This window comes from Bos javanicus, chromosome 20 (genome assembly GCF_032452875.1).
Source record: "Bos javanicus breed banteng chromosome 20, ARS-OSU_banteng_1.0, whole genome shotgun sequence".
Taxonomy (NCBI): Eukaryota; Metazoa; Chordata; class Mammalia; order Artiodactyla; family Bovidae; genus Bos; species Bos javanicus.
In genome coordinates this window covers 18,251,406-18,271,352 of record NC_083887.1, presented here as the reverse complement: position 1 = coordinate 18,271,352, position 19,947 = coordinate 18,251,406, and the positions used below count along the sequence as shown (strand labels likewise).

The 19,947-nt window shown below is 39.9% G+C and overlaps 2 protein-coding genes across 5 annotated transcripts in view; one reads left to right on the top strand and one right to left on the bottom strand.

Annotated features, from left to right (window-relative positions):
* The window catches only part of ERCC8 (ERCC excision repair 8, CSA ubiquitin ligase complex subunit), a 51,052-nt gene extending 45,067 nt beyond the window's left edge, over positions 1 to 5,985 (bottom strand). The window contains exon 1 of one of the 3 annotated variants that reach the window (XM_061393458.1): positions 5,835 to 5,985. In XM_061393458.1, the coding sequence (XP_061249442.1) occupies positions 5,835 to 5,911 (77 nt within the window). In that variant the 5' untranslated portion in view covers positions 5,912 to 5,985. The remainder of the gene's footprint in view (positions 1 to 5,834) is intronic. The other 2 variants (XM_061393456.1, XM_061393457.1) reach the window with 2 other exon arrangements.
* Positions 5,986 to 6,040: 55 nt separating this feature from the next.
* The window catches only part of NDUFAF2 (NADH:ubiquinone oxidoreductase complex assembly factor 2), a 168,747-nt gene continuing 154,840 nt past the window's right edge, over positions 6,041 to 19,947 (top strand). The window contains exon 1 of one of the 2 annotated variants that reach the window (XM_061393461.1): positions 6,041 to 6,308. In XM_061393461.1, the coding sequence (XP_061249445.1) occupies positions 6,182 to 6,308 (127 nt within the window). In that variant the 5' untranslated portion in view covers positions 6,041 to 6,181. The remainder of the gene's footprint in view (positions 6,309 to 19,947) is intronic. The other variant, XM_061393462.1, reaches the window with a different exon arrangement.

The window sequence follows — 19,947 nt, the reverse complement described above, 5'->3', positions numbered from 1 at the left end:
GCAAGAGTACTGGAGTGGGGTGCCACCGCCTTCTCCGAGACAGTAAGTGCCTAGTGAATGTTAACTATTAGAACCTGTCTCAATCTTTTAGATGTTAAAAAGCAATTAGGCTAATGTAACTAAATGACTTCTACATTCATTATTGATCAAAATGATGCTAATTTAAATAAGATTTTTTTCTCCTTAGACTTATTGAAACATAAATACATCATTAATAAGCTTAAGATGTATAGCATGATGGCTTAACTTACATACAGTGTGAAATGATTACAATAGTAACATCAACATCTAACATCCATCAGCTAACATCCATTATCTCATACAAATACAACAAAAAGAAAAAAACAAAAAAAAATTTCTCCTTGCGATGAGAATTATTAGGATTTACTCTCTTAACAACTTTCCTATACATCATACTTCAGTGTCAACTATAACCAATTATATTGTACATTACACCCCTAGTACTACGTATTTATAACTGGAATTTTGTACCTTTTGACCACTTTCCTCCAATTCTTCCTCCTACCACTCCCTGACTCTGGTAATAAGTCTGATCTCTTTTTCTATGAGTTTTTAAGATTCCACATATTTAAATGAGTTCATACAGTATTTGTCTTTCCTTGTCACACTTATTTCATTTAGCATAATGCCTTCAAGGTCCATCCATGTAGCTGCAAATGGCAGGGTTTCTTCACTTTTTGTAGCTAAATAATATTTCATTGAATATATGGAACACAACTGCTTTATCTGTTCATCCATAGATGGACACTTAGTTTTCCATGTCTTGGCTATTGTAAATAAAGCTGCTATGAACATGGAGGTGCAGACACCTTTGCAAGTTATTGCTTTCCTTTCCTTTGGATATATTCCCAGAAGTGAAATTGCTGGATCATACAGTAGCTCTATTTTTAATTTCTGAGCATCCTCCATAATGGTTTTCCACAGCGGCTGTACCAATTTATAAATCTCACCAACAGTGCACAAGGGTTTTAAATTCTCTACAGCATTTAAATCCAGTCCAGCATTTGTTATGTCTTTTCCTTTTGGTAACAGATATTCTAATAGGTGTGGGGTGTTGCCTGTTGTTTTTGTACTTCCTTGATGACTAGTGATGTTGGACATCTTTTCATGTACCTGTTGGTCATTTGTATATCTTCTTAGGAAAAATGCATATTCAGGGTTTTTTTTTTTTTGTCCATTTTTTATTTTTTCCTCTTGTTATTGAGTTGAATGAGTTCTTTATATATTTTGGATACTAAGCCCTTATCAGATAAACGGTTTGAAAATCTTTTTCCCCATAGTGTAAGCTGTCTTTTCACCATGTTGACGGTTTCCTTGGCTGTACAAAAGGCTTTTAGTTTGATATAGTCTTGCTTGCTTTTGTTTCTGATTTTCTTTTTTTTTTTCCTTAGCCTGTGAAATCTCACTCTAGACCAATCTAATCCCTGCCTTTTAGGTAGCCTACCTCTACCCAACCTAAATACTTCAGATCTGTATCATTTGGGAACCAGAGAAGGGGCTAAGGGAAAGGGAAAGGGGAGGGTTCTACAACAGGGAAACAGGGGTAGGGTTTGTGTGGAAGGAGGCAAGGTATGCAAAAAATAATTACAACGGCAGGCCTGAGGCTACTATCCTTAAAAAGGCCTGCTTGTAAGACTGGCCCTTACCCGCCTTCTGGGATTTCAGGAGGGTTCCCATTATTTCTGGGTAAGAATGGCTCATTGTGCCTAAACTATTTGAAGCAAATAGTGTACATTATGAATTCTTACATGCCTTCTAGGAGTCTGGAATTTTGGAACATGCTAAGCAGAAAGTGCCTATGTGGCCAGTTTGTACTTACAAACTCTAGGCACTGAGTCTGTAATGAACTTCTCTGATAGAGATTTCATCTATGCTATCACAATTCATTGCTAAAGAAATTAAGTGTGGAAAAAAAAAAAAGAAATTAAGCATGTCCTATGCAACTCCACTGGGAGCTTGTGCTTGGTTTCCTTCTCAAGTCATCCATGTGCCTTTCCCTCCTGTAAGTTTACCTTGTATACTTTCGCTGTAATAAATCATAATTATGAGTAATTTGGTACAACTATATGCTGCATACTGAGTCCTTCTAGAGAATCCTCAAACCTGGGGGAGGTCTTGGGGACTCTTGGGCCAAGGCGGTGACGAGAATAGGGGAAAAAAGAGGAAGAAGAGACAAAGTGAAGGAGAGCGGATGAAGGGAAAAGAAATAAAAGAGTAGAGATATAGGGGAAGGCAGAGGAAATTGGGGTAAGGAGGGTAAGGAAAAGAATGAGTCCTGGTGTCTTTTAAAATCATTTTTCCAATCTCTTTGCTATGAGACATCACATACTGGTCATCAATGGCCAGAATCCATTTTGATTGGCTGCTTTCCACGTCACACTGATTGCTAAATATTAGGTTGGTGCAAAAGTAATTGCAGTTTTGCATTGTTGAACTTTGCCATTTGATATTGGAATACATTCTTAAATAAATGTGGTTGTTATAAATTATTTTAATTCACATTTCTTGCTTTATCTTTTTTTGCTAATGACTTATTACTTTCTATTTATTTTGTATGCATTTCAGACTATGAAAATGATGTTAGACAAAAAGCAAATTCAAATGATTTTCTTATTTGAGTTCAAAATGGGTTGTAAAGCAATGGAGACCACTTGCAACATCAACAATGTATTTGACCCAGGAACTGCTAGAAAATGTACAGTTCAGGCATGGTTCAAGAAGTTTTTCAAAGGAGACGAGAGCCTTGAAGATGAGAAGTGTGGTGGCCAGCCATCAGAAGTTGACTAGGACCAATTGAGAGTCATCATCGAAGCTGATCCTCTTACAACTACACAAGAAGTTGCTGAAGAACTCAATGTCAATCATTCTACAGTTGTTCGGCATTTGAAGCAAACTAAAAGGTGAAAAAGTTCAATAAGTGAGTGCCTCGTGAGCTGATCACAAAAAAAAAAAAAAAAAAAAATCATCGTTTTGAAGTGTCATCTTCTCTTATTCTATGCAAAAACAAAGAACCATTTCTTGATCAGATTGCAATGTGCGACGAGAAGTGGAATTTATATGACAGAGATAACCAGCTCAGTGGCTGGACCAAGAAGAAGCTCCAAAGCACTTCCCAAAGCCAAATTTGCACCAGAAAAAGGTCATGGCCACTGTTTGGTGGTCTGCTGCTGGTCTGATCCAAGACAACTTTCTGAATTCTGGCGAAACCATTATGTCTGAGAATACGTTCAGCAAATCGATGAGACGCACTGAAAACTACCAGGCCTGCAGCCGGCACTGGTCACCAGAAAGGGCCCAATCCTTCTCCATGTCAATTCCTGACCACACGTCGCACAATGATTCTTGTGATAGCTGAAAGAATCGGGCTATGATGTTTTGCCTCATCCATCATATTCACCTGACCTCTTGCCAAATGACTACTACCACTTCTTCAAGGATCTTGACAACTTTTTGCAGGGAAAACGCTTTCACAACCAGCAGGAGGCAGAAAATGCTTTCCAAGAATTCATCAAATCCTGAAGCACAGATTTTCAAACAAACCTATTTCTTGTTGGCAAAAATGTGTTGTATGTAATGGTTACTATTTTGATTAATAAACATGTATTTGACCCTAGTTTGAGCTTCACTGGTAGCTCAGCTGGTAAGGAATCTGTTTGCAATGCAGGAGACCCTGCTTCAATTCCTGAGTCAGAACATACCCTGGAGAAGGGATAGGATACCAACTCCAGTATTCTTGGGCTTCCCTGGTGGCTCAGATGGTAAAGAATCTGCCTGCAATGTGGGAGACCTGGGTTTGATCACTGAGTTGGAAAGACCCCTTGGAGGAGGGCACAGGAATCCACTCCAGTATTCTTGCCTGGAGAATCTCCATGGACAGAGGCGCCTGATGGGCCACAGACCGCGGGGTTGCAAAGAGTCAGACACAACACTGGGCAACTAAACACAGCACATAATGATTTAAAATTTATGGTCCAAAATGGCAATTACTTTTGTACCAACTTAATATATTTAATATCCTGTGATAAACCATAATAGAAAAGAATATTAAAAAAGAATGTATATATGTATGCTGCTGCTGCTGCTGCTAAGGTGCTTCAGTTGTGTCCGACTCTGTGCGACCCCATAGATGGCAGCCCACCAGGCTCCCCCATCCCTGGGATTCTCCAAGCAAGAACACTGGGATTCTCCAAGCAAGAACACTGGAGTGGGTTGCCATTTCCTTCTCCAATGCATGAAAGTGAAAAGTGAAAGTGAAGTCGCTCAGTCGTGTCTGACTCTATGTGACCCCAGAGACAGCAGCCCACCAGGCTCCTCTGTCCATGGGATTTTCCAGGCAAGAGTACTGGAGTGGGTTGCCATTGCCTTCTGCAGTATATACGTATACATTCATGTATATATTGTACATACATAGATGTATATATGTATACAACTGAGTCACCATGCTGTACAGCAGAGATGGGCACAACATTATAAATCAACGGTGTGTGTGTGTGCTCAGTCACTCAGTCATGTCTGATTCTTTGCGAGCCCATGGACTGTGGCCTGCCTGACTCCCCTGTCCATGGGATTTTCCAGGCAAGGATACTGGAATGGGTTACCATGCCCTCGTCCAGGGGATCTTCCTGACCCAGGGATCGAACCCATGTTTCTTAAGTCTCCCGCATCAATGGGTGGATTCTTTACCATTGTGCCACCTGGGTATACTTCAATTTAAAAAAAAAAGAGTTGCAAAAAAAAAAAAAATCAAACTGCTGAAAACAAAAACAAAGAAAATTTCAAAGCAATCAGAGGATAACAAATTACCTATAGAGAAACAATGGTTCAAATGACTGCAGATTCCTTTCCACAAACTACAGAGCCATCAAGACTTGCTCTATAAAAATTGCTAAACAAAGTTCTTCAGACAGAAGCAAAGTGATATAAGAAGGAAACTTGGGCTATCAGGAATGAAGAGACAGCAACAGAAATGATACTGGTCTAAACAGATTATTCTTTTCCTTAAAATATATTTGATGGTTGAAAACAAAAATTGTAACTGTCCAGTGGAGCTTACAATGTGTGTAAATACAATATATAAGACAACACTCTTCATAGGGCTGAAAAAAAGACCTGTGATTCTATTTCTTAGCTATTTTTCAAATATCTTCACCCTCTTGGTTCCAGCTGCCAAAACCCTGGCTCAGGCTTCCATCAACACTCTCCTTGCAACAGTTACCTAACTTGGTTCCCACTCTTGCTTTCAACTTCAATCCATTCTCCAAGCTGATGACAAAATGCAATAGTTGTCGCCTTTTTCTGATCGTCATACCCCATAACCAAGCATACAAGGCTCTTCCCCATCTAGCCCCCTCTACTTCTCCAGCTTCATCTCTTGTCAATGGCCCTCTCCTCACAGTTCTCTGCCTCGAGTCACGCTAAATTTTGTTCAATTTCTGGCCTATGCTCGGCCTTCAACATATTGCTTGGCACATGGTAGGACCTCACTAAATACGCTGAATGAAATTAAAGAATAAATTCTTGAACGATAGTTATTCCTTGGGAGGCGGAGAGAAAGCATGAGAGAAAAGGAATAAAATAAAACTAAAATATCCTCATTTTGATGTAAAGCGCCCTCACCCGAGCCTGCTTTCGCACCCAGTTGCCTATGGGTGTATAAAAGGTAACTTGTTTTCTCAACTCACAGAGCAGAAGAGTAAAGCCCAGTGTGGTGGCAGGAAAGTCATAATGAGGAGGAAAAGTGTGAGGCAAGGCTAACACAGTCTTGGTCTACATTTTAACTAGCATGTTAGAGAAAAAAGTAAGGTTCTCTTTACCTCCGTGTGGACTCTGCTCTCCGGAGGCGAAGAGGGTCTTCTAAACCCGCTTGTCGAGCCGACAAGAACCCTAGCATCCCGTTCTTTCACATTGGCTTGAGAACTGGACGCTGCCATGACAGAACTCGGAGGCGGGGTTGTAGTAGCGAAGCCTCCCATTGGTTAAGCGTGATGCCATCCGACCAATGGAGAGCGCCTTTATTAGAGAGTACGCGGATGGAGGTGGGTGGGAAGCCTCGGCGTTGGTGGGCGGGGTCAGCGGCGGGGGCGTTCCCGCTTTGGTTGCGGAGGTCCTGGCAGATCCTGCCAGATCCTGCCGCCACCCGCGCGGGAGCTGGTGGAGCAGCATGGGTTGGTCTCAGCGTTTGTTCGGCGTCATACGGAGAGCACTGTCAAAGGAAGTGAAAGAGCAAGTGGGCACAGACCGGTTCGGGAACAAATACTATTATATCCCGGAGTACAAGAACTGGAGAGGTGAGATGAGAGCGAGGGCAGCGGTTGGGTGGTCGGAAAACGACGTGCGGCACTAGTGGTAATCAGCAGAGTGGTCAGTCGAGTTTGTTCACCCCGCCGCGCCCTCCGCGCTCGCCACTTGCTTGCAGTCGGGCTGCCACTGAGTGGCCCGCCAAGTGCCTGAGTCCCTGCGCCGCAGCGTCTAGGTCTTGAGCCCGGCGCCCGCGGCGCTAGCTCCGCAGACTCCTCCGCCCAGCGCCGGGAGTCTTGCCGGCGCCCTGTGTGGGTCCTTGCGATCGGCAGTGTAGATAGGGACAAGTCCAGGGAGGTTTTAACCAAAGGGTCCAGGGAGAGATAGGGACGTACCTTTCCTCCTCCCTGGTCGCCAGTGCCCACCTTGCGACCGAGGGTCGTGGGGAAATTGAAGAGATGTTATTTTGAGCGCCTCTGCTCTCCTCTTTCTTGGTATTGACCTTTTAAAGTGGCTCCGGCGTTGGCCCCGAGCGTCACCTTTCTCGCGGACAAAACTGTCAGAAGTAGGTCCATGCTCCCTGACAGTGTGGAAAAGAGATCCCATCACCAGACTCCACGTTACCTTTCCCTCGAGTTTGCACTCCCAAGACCCTGTTGGGCTCACTTTAAGATACATGGCGCTATTCGTGTTTTTGTGTAGGAATCTTGCGGTAAAGTCTTGGTGTTTGCGGAGGTAGGGGGCGTTCCTGGGCCTTGAAATCACACCACGTGGCAGTAATCTCCTCTGTGTTTTTGCATTACCAGGATGCAGAAGATCTCAGGCTTTGGGATCAGAAAGGCTTGGGTTCTAGAATCTCAGCTTTGACGTCTAACTGAGGGATCACGGACAAAGTATTTGTCCTCCCAAGTATCAGGATCCTTACTTGAAAGAGATAATAATATTGAAAAGCACTAAGACCTTTGAAAGTGGTATTTCATTCACTTCGTATAACTCTTGATAGAGGAAATTTTTTCTTCCTCGTAGAGCACATGTAAAGCATATTTATTATTACTCAAAATTGTTTTGCCTAACCTTTTTCTGTAAATTATTTTAATATCTTAGGCTTGTTTCCCTAATGAGCGGTTAAACTGTATCAGGGCAGGAAATATTTCTTTCTTAAAAAAGTCCACAAAGAACCTAGCATGGTGGTGAAGTATTTCTTGAAAGATTGCAAACAGAGGGAAAGATGTTTATTTTTCATAAATGGCCAGGTAACAGTAAAAACAAATATAATACATGTTTCAATGCCATTTTCCCAAATCATCCCCCCTCCCTCTCCCACAGAGTCCAAAAGACTGTTCTATACATCTGTGTCTCTTTTGCTGTCTCGCATACAGGGTTATCGTTACCATCTTTCTAAATTCCATGATGCAGGATACAGGATGCTTGGGGCTGGTACACTGGGATGACCCAGAGGGATGATATGGGGAGGGATGTGGGAGGGGGATTCAAAGTAATTAGCCTCTAATTAAAATAAATAAATTAAAAAAAATATATAAAAACATTGGATTGATCTAAAGTATAATTTACATATGATAACATTCATCCTTTTTGATGTATGATTTTATGATATTTGACAGTCATAAATGTCACCAGAATCAAGATACAGAGCAGTTGCATCACCCCCAGAAGTCCCTCTTACCCCTTAGTAGTTCCTTCCCTCACTGCATACCCTGCTGTTGGCAACCGCTGATTTATGTTTCTATAGTTTTGCTTTTTCCAGAATGTCATGTAAATGGAGAGAAGATGCAGTCTTTTGAGTCTAGCTAATTTCATGTGGCATGATGCAGTTGAGATTCGTCCATGTGTCAGTAGTTCCTTTTTGTTACTAAGTGGTATTCCAATTCCATTGTGCAGGTTTACCACAGTTTACCCATTCACCTGCTGAATGACCTGTAGGTGGTTTCCAGTTTTTGGTGACTGTGTAGAAAGCCTCTATAAAAATTCCCATACAGGATTTCCAATGAACATAATTTCTCTTGGGTGAACAGCTAGGAATGGGATTGCTGTCTTTTGTGGTAAATGTATCAATATATATATAACTAACTTTATAAGAAACTGTTTTCCGAACTGGTTGTACCATATTGCATTCCTGCCAGCAACACATGAAAGTTCTAGTTTCACATTCTCACCAGAATTAGGTTCTGTCAGTTTTAAAGTGGCTCCAGCATTGGCCCCAAGCGTCACCTTCCTCACGGACAAAAGTAGGTCATATTCACTGACAGTGTGGAAAAGAGATCCCATCACTCACTGACAGTGTGGAAAAGAGATCCCATCACCAGACCCCACGTTACCTTTCCCTCGAGTTTGCACTCCCAAGACCCTGTTGCGCTCACTTTAAGATACATGGGCTTCCCTGGTGGTGCAGTGGTAAAGAACCCACCTGCCAATACAGAAGATGAGGGTTCAATCCCTATGTCTGGGAGATCCCCTGGAGAAGGAAATGGAAACCTACTCTAATATTCTTGTCTGGGAAATTCCATGGACAGAGGAGCCTTGCAGACCCCACTCCATGGGGTCACAAACATCAGACATGACCTGTGACTGAACAATAGGTAGCTAGTGTTATCTCATTGTGGTTTTAATTTCCATTTTCCTAATGACTGAGGATGTTAAGAATCTTTTCATATGCTTATTTGCCAACCATGGGTCTTTGGTGAAGTATCTGTTAAGTCTTTTGACCATTAAAAAAGTTTGTATTAGTTTCATTTCTTTGAAAATACAGTATCATTAAAGAAAGACTTAAATTAGCAAAATCATGTGTATTCTAAAATAATTTGTGAGTCAAAGGATATGTTTAATTTTATTATAATACCAAGTTGTTTTCCAAAGTGCTTATGCTAATGGCACCCCACTCCAATACTCTTGCCTGGAGAATCCCATGGACGGAGGAGCCTGGTAGGCTGCAGTCCATGGGGTCGCTAAGAGTCGGACACGACTGAGCAACTTCACTTTCACTTTTCACTTTCATGCATTGGAGAAGGAAATGGCAACCCACTCCAGTGTTCTTGCCTGGAGAATCCCAGGGACAGGGGAGCCTGGTAGGCTGCCGTCTATGGGGTCACACAGAGTCGGACACGACTGAAGTGACTTAGCATAGCATAGCATATGCTGATTTATACTTCAGTTAGCTTGATATTTTGAATCCAGGTACTCTTGATTGTAGAGTTGATTTTCTTGATTGTGGGAAAAATTCAGCTTTTATTAATAATGTAGTACAATCACTGTATGCACCTGTTTAATATCTCGGTGTGTCTCAGTTCTTGGATAGTTGAGGACTGTGGCACAGATATGTTGTACAGTCTGTAAATACCATTACACATTTCCTAAGTCTTCTGCTGTAAAGCAAGGGAAAATATTTTTAGTTTGTTTTCAAGCGAGTTTTCCAAAAATAAGTCATCTAACTTTTTTATTTCCTGGATATGAAAGGTGCTTCTTACAGGTCTCCTGGAGTTTTCTTTGAATTGCATAAATTGAACACCACCAATGAGTAGTGTTTAAGAACCCTTTGGAGGAAATTAATTTTTCTTTTAATTCAGTTAATTACTCTGGTGCTAGTCATCAAAGAACTACTGTATTTTCTACGTAGGATATTATTTAATAAGGGGAAAATGAGTTGTTATGTAGTTCAAAATAAGTCTTGAGTATTATCCAGTCAGCTGAATTTAAGTTTAGAATTGTTGAAATTTTAACTTAAAAAAAAAACAAACCTGTTGACATTTCAAGATAAAAAGATTAAGAGCATTGCATGCATTTGGCATTTTTGATAACAAAGTACTGATTAACATTTTTTACTGAAAATTTGCCTGCTCTAGATTATTTAGTAAAAGATTCCTTAAAGTTTATCTAGAAAATTCCTTTGTTATTGCACCCTTCTTATATGTAATTTACTTGAGTTTTTATCCATCCAGTTCCACTTATCTCATGTTTCAAAAGGTAATTCTCTTCCTTTCTAAGATAAATTCTTGTATTTGTATACTTCATTCTTACAAGAACCTTTTTGAACCTTGGTTTGTTATTTTCGCTTCTTTTTTGCACATTTATTAAACATCTGCACCCCTAAAAACTAACAAATTTATTAACTGAACTATTTTGAGCTGTTAATTTGCTAATAGACATTGTGAGTATCCAGATTTGGCGGGGTGAGGTGAATATTGTGCATAATTTGCAAAAGCACCTGTTTTTGTCTTTTGAGTATTGTGTTTATTTTGGGGCACCACACTTTAGAAGAGATGCTTGGAAATCTAAAGAGTCCAGACAGGAATAGTTATGATGACGAAATTTTCTAGAGATTATGTCCATAAGTTTTATTACCTGCAAGTCTTGAGCAGGTTTACCCTGTGAAGATTAGTTTTAGGAGAGGCTTCAAGTATTTGAAAAATTGTGGTGTAGAAAAGGATTAGGCTCATCTGTATAGCCTTTAACTCAGAATTTAGATCAGAGGGTAGATGTTTACCTTTTTTTAATAAGAAACAACTTTCAGACTGTTGGGCTGTGCTAGAGAAGGAAGAGAGTGCTTTATGTTTGATTGTACTGGGAGAATTTAGGGAGATAAGTAGCTGGAGACATTTGATCAGCACCTTGAAGGATAAATAGGATTTCACAAAGAGTGGTAAGGGAGTATTCCTGGTCAGTGGTGGGAAGAGATGGGAAACACCACAGAGATGAGAAGGTGAGTCCCATGTGGGTAGACTTCAGTGCAGAAGAACAGTGGAAAGCTGTTCTATGAGATGATAGACAAGGTCAGCTTATAAAAGACCTTACATAGGTTTGAAGTTTATACTTCATTATGAGGTAGTAGGTAACCACTGAAAGCTTTTCAACAGAGAGAAGTTTGTGACATAATTAGAGCTGTTAGAGAAATGGCTCTGGAAGCTCTGCAAAAGATGAGCTCGAGGGGAAAGGAAGGAACTACAGTTTCTACTAGGTGAGAGCATTGCTGGATTTACCCTGATCCTAGAGAGAGATTTTACTGGACTGAAGTGAAGGAAAAGGAAAGAAAAGTTTGGTTTAGCAAAGCTTTGGGACTTGGTAATGAATTGGACTGATAAAAGGGAAAGAAAAGAGGAGAGGCCAAAGATGATTTTGTTGTTTTAATTCTGGAGAACTGGTGAATGGTGGTGTATTGATCCATGCAAATGGAGGCTAACAGGGACTAATGAAAACACATAAGCAGCCTTTCGGGTGGGGTTGATGAAAGAATACATAATTTGTTGCTTATAAGAGGGCAGCTTTATAATTAGGCAGTTGTGTACTCAGATCTGCACTTCAAAACATGTCAGCAATTGAAGTACAAATTTGGAAGCCATCTTAATATAGGTGATCACTAAAACTGTAGGAATAGTTGGATTCAGGCAAGGAAAAAATAACAACATGAGATTAAGAGACAGGTATTTGGGAACCCGGTCATTTCAGTGGCTTCCTATCACCTGAGAGTAAATCTGAACCACCTGGCAGACATGCATGACCTTTGAGTCCGTCTTGAAAGTGATCTTGGGCTTCCCTGGTGGCTCAGAGGATAAAGCGTCTGCCTACAATGAGAGAGACCCAGATTCGATCCCTGGGTCGGGAAGATCCCCTGGAGAAGGAAATGGCAACCCACTCCAGTACTCTTGCCTGGAAAATCCCATGGACAGAGAAGCATGGTATGCTACAGTCCATGGGGTCGCAAAGAGTCGGACACGACTGAGTGACTTCACTTTCACTTTGAAAGTGATACTTGTTTTTAATCTAATCTTGAGATGAATGGTTTGTAAGAAGCCTGAATGTTTATGCTATTAGGAGAGCTCAAACCTGAAAGCTTATATGATTTCCAATATATCAGGGAGTTGAATCAGATAGTATTTAATTTTCAGCATTCAAAAAAATCATAACATTAAACTTAACTGAATGTACTTATATAAAAGTTGCATCTTATACACTGTAATATTGAAAGTGTTAGTCATTCAGTCATGTCTGACTCTTTGTAACCCCATAGACTGTAGCCCCTCAGGCTCCTCTGTCCATGGAATTCTGCTGGTAAGAATACTGGAGTGGGTAGCCATTCCCTTCTCCAGGGGATCTTCCCAACCCTGGGATTGAACCCAGGTCTCCTTCATTGCAGGTGGATTCTTTACTATCTGAACCACCAGGGAAGCCCTAGTCTTGCATCTAGTCTGTAACTTTGCATAATACTGAGTTTCAGATGATGTTCCCAAAATGGAATAGACTGGGGGCAAGGCAGGGATAACAGTGGGCATTAGATAGCAGTGACTCTTTCTTCTAGAATCCAGGACAAACATTTCATCAAACATGGTAGATTTGTTTTTGGAACACATTTTAAAAACCTGTAGAACCTTCACTAGGGCTTTTTGTAGTGAATTGTTTACACCAGGCTACTGGCAGTGATTTTTGAACCGTTCATAGTTTAACAATTAAGAAATAAACCTATTCAAGTTCAGCATTGTATTAGAAAATCTTACATTCTAAAAGATTTTTTTCACTTTGTTGTTCAAGTTTTTAATGAAGGATTTTTGTATATTTATAGAAATTGTGAACAAAGAAAAATCTGTGCTAAGATTTTAGTGAAAGCGTTTATTACCAAATTATATATTTATACTTTCTGTATTTATTTGATTGTGTTTAAATTCACATATATGTAGATTATCAGTGTCCCAGACGTGCTTATAATAACATTTCCTGAATTTTACATTTCATGCTTTTTGGTTTTAAAATAAAAAGAAGATGGCCTTTGAATATGGCATTTCCAGACACTTTTGGGAAGTCAAATAAACTACACTTTAAAGGTGATAATTTAGAATTGAGGTTTGTCCATCTAAAATGGAAGTTTGTTTAAAATTAAAGTTTATTTTATGTCCTTGTGCTTCCTTTTAAAAAAAATTAGTTGGATTTTACCTCTTTTCTAACCTGAGAATCATTTATTTTGTTTATTCAGTTATCTTTATTAAATTATAAAATATTTCAAACATAAAAAATAGAATGATAGTGCAAACCTCCATGTACCTACCCATCACTCACTTGAAACAGTTATTAACGCATGCCTAAATTTAACTTTCTTCCCACCCTGCTACCCACCTCTCCTCTAATTTTGAAAGTTTACCTATAAACATGTCTTATATGTCTCGAACACAGACTCCTCTTTTTAAATTAAAAAAAATTTTTTTTTGGTTCTGCTGGGTCTTCAGTGCTGCACATGGGCAATCTCTAGTTGCAGCGAACTGAGACTACTCTTCACTGCGGCGCCTGCGCTCTAGGCACGCGGGCTTCAACAGTTGTAGCGTGAGCGCCCACTAGTGGTGCACGGGCTTCGTTGCCCCGTAGCACGTGGAGTCTTCCTGGATCAGGGGTTGAAGCCACGTCCGCTGCACTGGCAGGTGCGTCTTTAACCACTGGACTACCAGGGAAGTACCTCTTTTTAACTATACAAATAACACCATCAGCACATATATAAATAAAACATTCATAATATCAAATTTTCTGTCCTTCCCATTTCCCTAGTTGTCTATAATCCTCTTGTTTATAAGAGAATTCTTTTTTTATGTTATTTTTTTTTAAATTTTATTTTATTTTTAAACTTTACATAATTGTATTAGTTTTTCCAAATATCAAAATGAATCCACCACAGGTATACATGTGTTCCCCATCCTGAACCCTCCTCCCTCCTCCCGCACCATACCATCCCTCTGGGTCGTCCCAGTGCACTAGCCCCAAGCATCCAGTATCGTGCATCGAACCTGGACTGGCAACTCGTTTCATGCATGATATTTTACATGTTTCAACGCCATTCTCCCAAATCTTCCCACCCTCTCCCTCTCCCACAGAGTCCATAAGACTGTTCTATACATCAGTGTCTCTTTTGCTGTCTCCTACACAGGGTTATTGTTACCATCTTTCTAAATTCCATATATATGCGTTAGTATACTGTATTGGTGTTTTTCTTTCTGGCTTACTTCACTCTGTATAATAGGCTCCAGTTTCATCCACCTCATTAGAACTGATTCAAATGTATTCTTTTTAATGGCTGAGTAATACTCCATTGTGTATATGTACCACAGCTTTCTTATCCATTCATCTGCTGATGGACATCTAGGTTGCTTCCATGTCCTGGCTATTATAAACAGTGCTGTGATGAACATTGGGGTACACGTGTCTCTTTCCCTTCTGGTTTCCTCAGTGTGTATGCCCAGCAGTGGGATTGCTGGATCATAAGGCAGTTCTATTTCCAGTTTTTTAAGGAATCTCCACACTGTTCTCCACAGTGGCTGTACTAGTTTGCATTCCCACCAACAGTGTAAGAGGGTTCCCTTTGCTCCACACCCTCTCCAGCATTTATTATTTGTAGACTTTTGGATTGTAGCCATTATGACTGGTGTGAAATGGTACCTCATAGTGGTTTTGATTTGCATTTCTCTGATAATGAGTGATGTTGAGCATCTTTTCATGTGTTTATTAGCCATCTGTATGTCTTCTTTGGAGAAATGTCTATTTAGTTCTTTGGCCCATTTTTTGATTGGGTCGTTTATTTTTCTGGAGTTGAGCTGTAGGAGTTGCTTGTATATTTTTGAGATTAGTTGTTTGTCAGTTGCTTCATTTGCTATTATTTTCTCCCATTCTGAAGGCTGTCTTTTCACCTTGCTAATAGTTTCCTTTGTTGTGCAGAAGCTTTTAAGGTTAATTAGGTCCCATTTATTTTTGCTTTTATTTCCAGTATTCTGGGAGGTGGATCATAGAGGATCCTGCTGTGATGTATGTCAGAGAGTGTTTTGCCTATGTTCTCCTCTAGGAGTTTTATAGTTTCTGGTCTTACGTTTAGATCTTTAATCCATTTTGAGTTTATTTTTGTGTATGGTGTTAGAAAGTGTTCTAGTTTCATTCTTTTACAAGTGGTTGACCAGATTTCCCAGCACCACTTGTTAAAGAGATTGTCTTTAATCCATTGTATATTCTTGCCTCCTTTGTCAAAGATAAGGTGTCCATATGTGCGTGGATTTATCTCTGGGCTTTCTATTTTGTTCCATTGATCTATATTTCTGTCTTTGTGCCAGTACCATACTGTCTTGATAACTGTGGCTTTGTAGTAGAGCCTGAAGTCAGGTAGGTTGATTCCTCCAGTTCCATTCTTCTTTCTCAAGATCGCTTTGGCTATTTGAGGGTTTTTGTATTTCCATACAAATTGTGAAATTATTTGTTCTAGCTCTGTGAAGAATACTGTTGGTAGCTTGATAGGGATTGCATTGAATCTATAAATTGCTTTGGGTAGTATACTCATTTTCACTATATTGATTCTTCCAATCCATGAACATGGTATATTTCTCCATCTATTAGTGTCCTTATAAGAGAATTCTTATATTCCCTGTAATTCTCTTATTGGTTTACATAGTTTTGCAGTTGGTATAAATTGAGCTCCAAACAAAATCCTTGCATTATGATCACTAATGTGGTTTTTTCTTAATATTTATTTATTTGGCTGTGCCAGGTCTTAGCTGTGGCATGTGGGATTTTTTAAATATTTTTTTTAGTTGTGGCATATGGGTTCTTTAGTTGTGGCATGCTGAACTCTTAGTTGTGGTATATGTGATCTTGTTCCCTGGCCATGGAGGGAACCCAGGCCCCTGCATTAGGACTGTTGAATCTTAGCCACTGGACCACCAAGAAAGTCCCACTAATATGGAACTTTTTAAGAGACTTTTAAAGTCTCCTGTAGTTTATAAGTTTCCTCTTTATGTTAAAAACTTTTTTTGCTCTCTCTCTCTCTCTCTCTCTCTCTCATGTACCCCTGCTTTTTTGGAGTGGGTGTTGACAAGTCACTTTTTTTTTTTTTTTAAGTCCATTAATGTTTATTATAAGAAGTGGTCTATTTCTTCTTTGATCATCATATTATTTTAGGCTTTGTTGTTTATGTCTTCTTATCCCTGACTACCTTTTTAGATGTCTTGTAGCAGAGTCCTCCTTTTACCTGAACTTGACTGTACTGAGTGAGACCTGAGTGAATGCTACAGGCTTGTGGCTTCTTACAGGGCCCTGGTGGAAGTGCTCTGGAAGAACTGTACTCAGTACTCCGGATGCCTTCATTCTCACCTCCTGCAAGCAGGAATCTTAAGAATGTCCGTATCAGATCAGAGTTGTATTAATAGTTGCCTATGAGAAATAGGAGAGGGGCTCATTGGGGTACTTAGCACATGCTATTGTTTGGAAGCTTTAGAAAAAAGATTTCATTTTGTGACATCTTACAAGCTCTTCACATCAGTGATACCTAGGCCTCCATGTTAGGCGCACTTGTGGCATTCCCAGATTCCTTTGACTTGACCATTTTCATTTATTTGCCCCTTGCTCTTACACCCATTGCTCTAAACTTGAGGTTTTCTCAGTATTTCTTTTTGGAAAAACCCTTAGAAATTCTTGCCAGTGTGACCTGTTTTGTCTGTGCTGATTTACAGGCCAGTCAGCATTCTTGGTTTTACTTTCCATGTTATCTTGCATCTTTCATTAATTTTCTCATATGACAAATATTTATTCAACATTGCTTTATGCAGAACATATCTGTTTTATGTATTTCAGGTCTGTTGGTCTCAGTTTCTCAGCTTTTGATGGTTAACTGTATCAGCTTTACAGTGTAGCTGCATCCTGTATTTTTTAATAAATTCATTAGGATTTGGGAAGATAAATGAGGTTAACATAAATTAATAGCAATGTTAAACTAAAGTTTATGTATTTAATTTGTAACACCAATTAGAAACACTTTTTTCCTCTATTTTGTTCTCAACTCACCGTAATCTCCAGGTTTTTTCCATTAATGATAGCTGTCATTCATTGAGTGTTAACTGATAATCTCATGTCTTTATAACAACCATATAACTAAAGATTATTATCCTTATCTTAAACATGAGGTTTTGTTTCGTCTTGAATACTTGAATGAACTTGATGTATATGTGCTTGGGTGCAGAGTACATATTACAGAAAACAGGTGTTCAATGAACTGAGATATTTATGGACCCAGAGCTATGAAAACAAAAACAAAGCAATATTAATAAAAAAACATAGGAAATGATGAAGTAGTATTACAAGATCTTAAAAGAGGCTATTAAGGCATATTTTTATTTATGACGAATGGACCAAATTATTCTTCAGGGACTGAAATATTCTCATTAGAAGTAAGGTTATCTTTTCCGTTAACGTTTCTAGTGTGGTTCCAGTTTGAACTTAGTTCCTAGCATCAAACTTATGCCAAAATACGTAGTCATATTTGTTTTGCTTTCAGAGTGAATATATCATCATCTGATAATTGAAAACCTGCATCATCCAACTGTTACCTGTGGTTATAGAGCTGCATTGTTTTTGATGTTATTTCAGTACTCTTGCCTGGAAAATCCCAGGGACGGAAGGGCCTGGTGGGCTGCAGTCCATGGGGTCGCTAGGAGTCGGACACGACTGAGCGACTTCACTTTATTTTTTCACTTTCATGCATTGGAGAAGGAAATGGCAACCCCACTCCAGTGTTCTTGCCTAGAGAATGCCAGGGACGGGGGAGCCCGGTGGGCTGCTGTCTATGGGGTCACTCAGAGTCGGACACGACTGAAGCAACTTAGCAGCAGCAGCAGCAGCAGCCTATTTGTATTTAGCGTTTGAGTACACTAAAAACTATAATTAATTTGCATTCAATTAAAACATACTTGTTAAAAATCAGAAAAATCAAGTGAGGTGTGTCATTTTTCAGTAGGTAATTGGGAGAAGGCAATGGCACCCCACTCCAGTACTCTTGCCTGGAAAATCCCATGGATGGAGGAGCCTGGTGGGCCGTAGTCCATGGGGTGGCGAAGAGTCGGACATGACTGAGCGACTTGACTTTCACTTTTCACTTTCATGCATTGGAAAAGGAAATGGCAACCCACTCCAGTGTTCTTGCCTGGAGAATCCCAGGGACAGGGGAGCCTGGTTGGCTGCCGTCTGTGGGGTCGCACAGAGTCGGACACGACTGAAGCGACTTAGCAGCAGCAGTATATATGTAACTCCTGAATGTAACTATATGTTTGCACTAACATTTGGGAAATGATGAAGACATTTCATATTTTTCCAGCAGGTGGCAGCATTGTCTTTAAAAAAGTGTAGTTGCCACTTTATTATTTTCCTTTGAGCCGATTTGAGGAAAGAATCTTTTCTCTAAAATAATTGGATTTATTTCTTTTTTCTTCCAAATAAATCCTACATTATTGCTTTATAAAATGCTAATCTTAAGACAGAATTTCAAAATGGTGCTGTGGATTATTCCTGGTCAGTAATGCACTGTGATGAAATTGACAATTACAGAATTAACCAAAATGGAAAAAAAAAATCATGCATATAATTTTCCCAGCAGGGAGTAATATTCTATCTTGCGTTGTCAGAGATAATGTAATCATAACCATGTACATCATCAAATTCATAATATACCCTAAAATGTTTTATGATTTTAATTAAAACATACCTTCTTTTTCAGTTCAATACAGTTCAGTCACTCAGTTGTGTCCGACTCTTTGCGACCCCATGAATCGCAGCACGCCAGGCCTCCCTGTCCATCACCAACTCCCAGAGTTCAGTCAGACTCACGTCCATCGAGTCAGGAATGCCATCCAGCCATCTCATCCTCTGTCACCCCCTTCTCCTCCTGCCCTCAATCTTTCCCAGCATCAGGATCTTTTCAGATGAGTCAGTTCTTTGCATCAGGTAGCCAAAGTATTGGAGTTTCAGCTTCAACATCAGTCCTTCCAATGAACACCCAGGACTGATCTCCTTTAGGATGGACTGGTTGGATCTCCTTGCAGTCCAAGGGACTCTCAAGAGTCTTCTCCAACACCACAGTTCAAAAGCATCAATTCTTCAGTGCTCAGCTTTCTTTATAGTCCAATTCTCACATCCATACATGTTTGTCAACAAAGGCCTTGACTAGACAGACCTTTGTTGACAAAGTAATGTCTCTGCTTTTGAATATGCTATCTAGGTTGGTCATAACTTTCCTTCCAAGGAGTAAGCGTCTTTTAATTTCATGGCTGCAATCACCACCTGCAGTGATTTTGGAGCTCAGAAAAATAAAGTCAGCCGCTATTTCCACTGTTTCCCCATCTATTTCCCATGAAGTGATGGGACCAGATGCCATGATCTTCATTTTCTGAATGTTGAGCTTTAAGCCAACTTTTTCACTCTCCTCTTTCACTTTCATCAAGAGGCTTTTTAGTTCCTCTTCACTTTCTGCCATAAGGGTGGTGTCATCCGCATATCTGAGGTTATTGACATTTCTCTCAGCAATCTTGATTCCAGCTTGTGCTTCCTCCAGCCCAGCGTTTCTCATGATGTACTCTTCATAGAAGTTAAATAAGCAGGGTGACAATATACAGCCTTGACGTACTCCTTTTCCTATTTGGAACCAGTGTGTTCCATGTCCAGTTCTAACTGTTGCTTCATGACCTGCATACAGGTTTCTTAAGAGGCAGGTCGGGTGGCCTGGTATTCCCATCTCTTTCAGAATTCTCCACAGTTTATTGTGATCCACACAGTCAAAGGCTTATACCTAAAAAAGGTTGAACTTATTTTAAAATCCTTTGTTGAATATGAAGTAATATAAATTATTATTTTTGTATAGATTATCTTAGGGTTGTCTGAATGTTGGAATTTTCA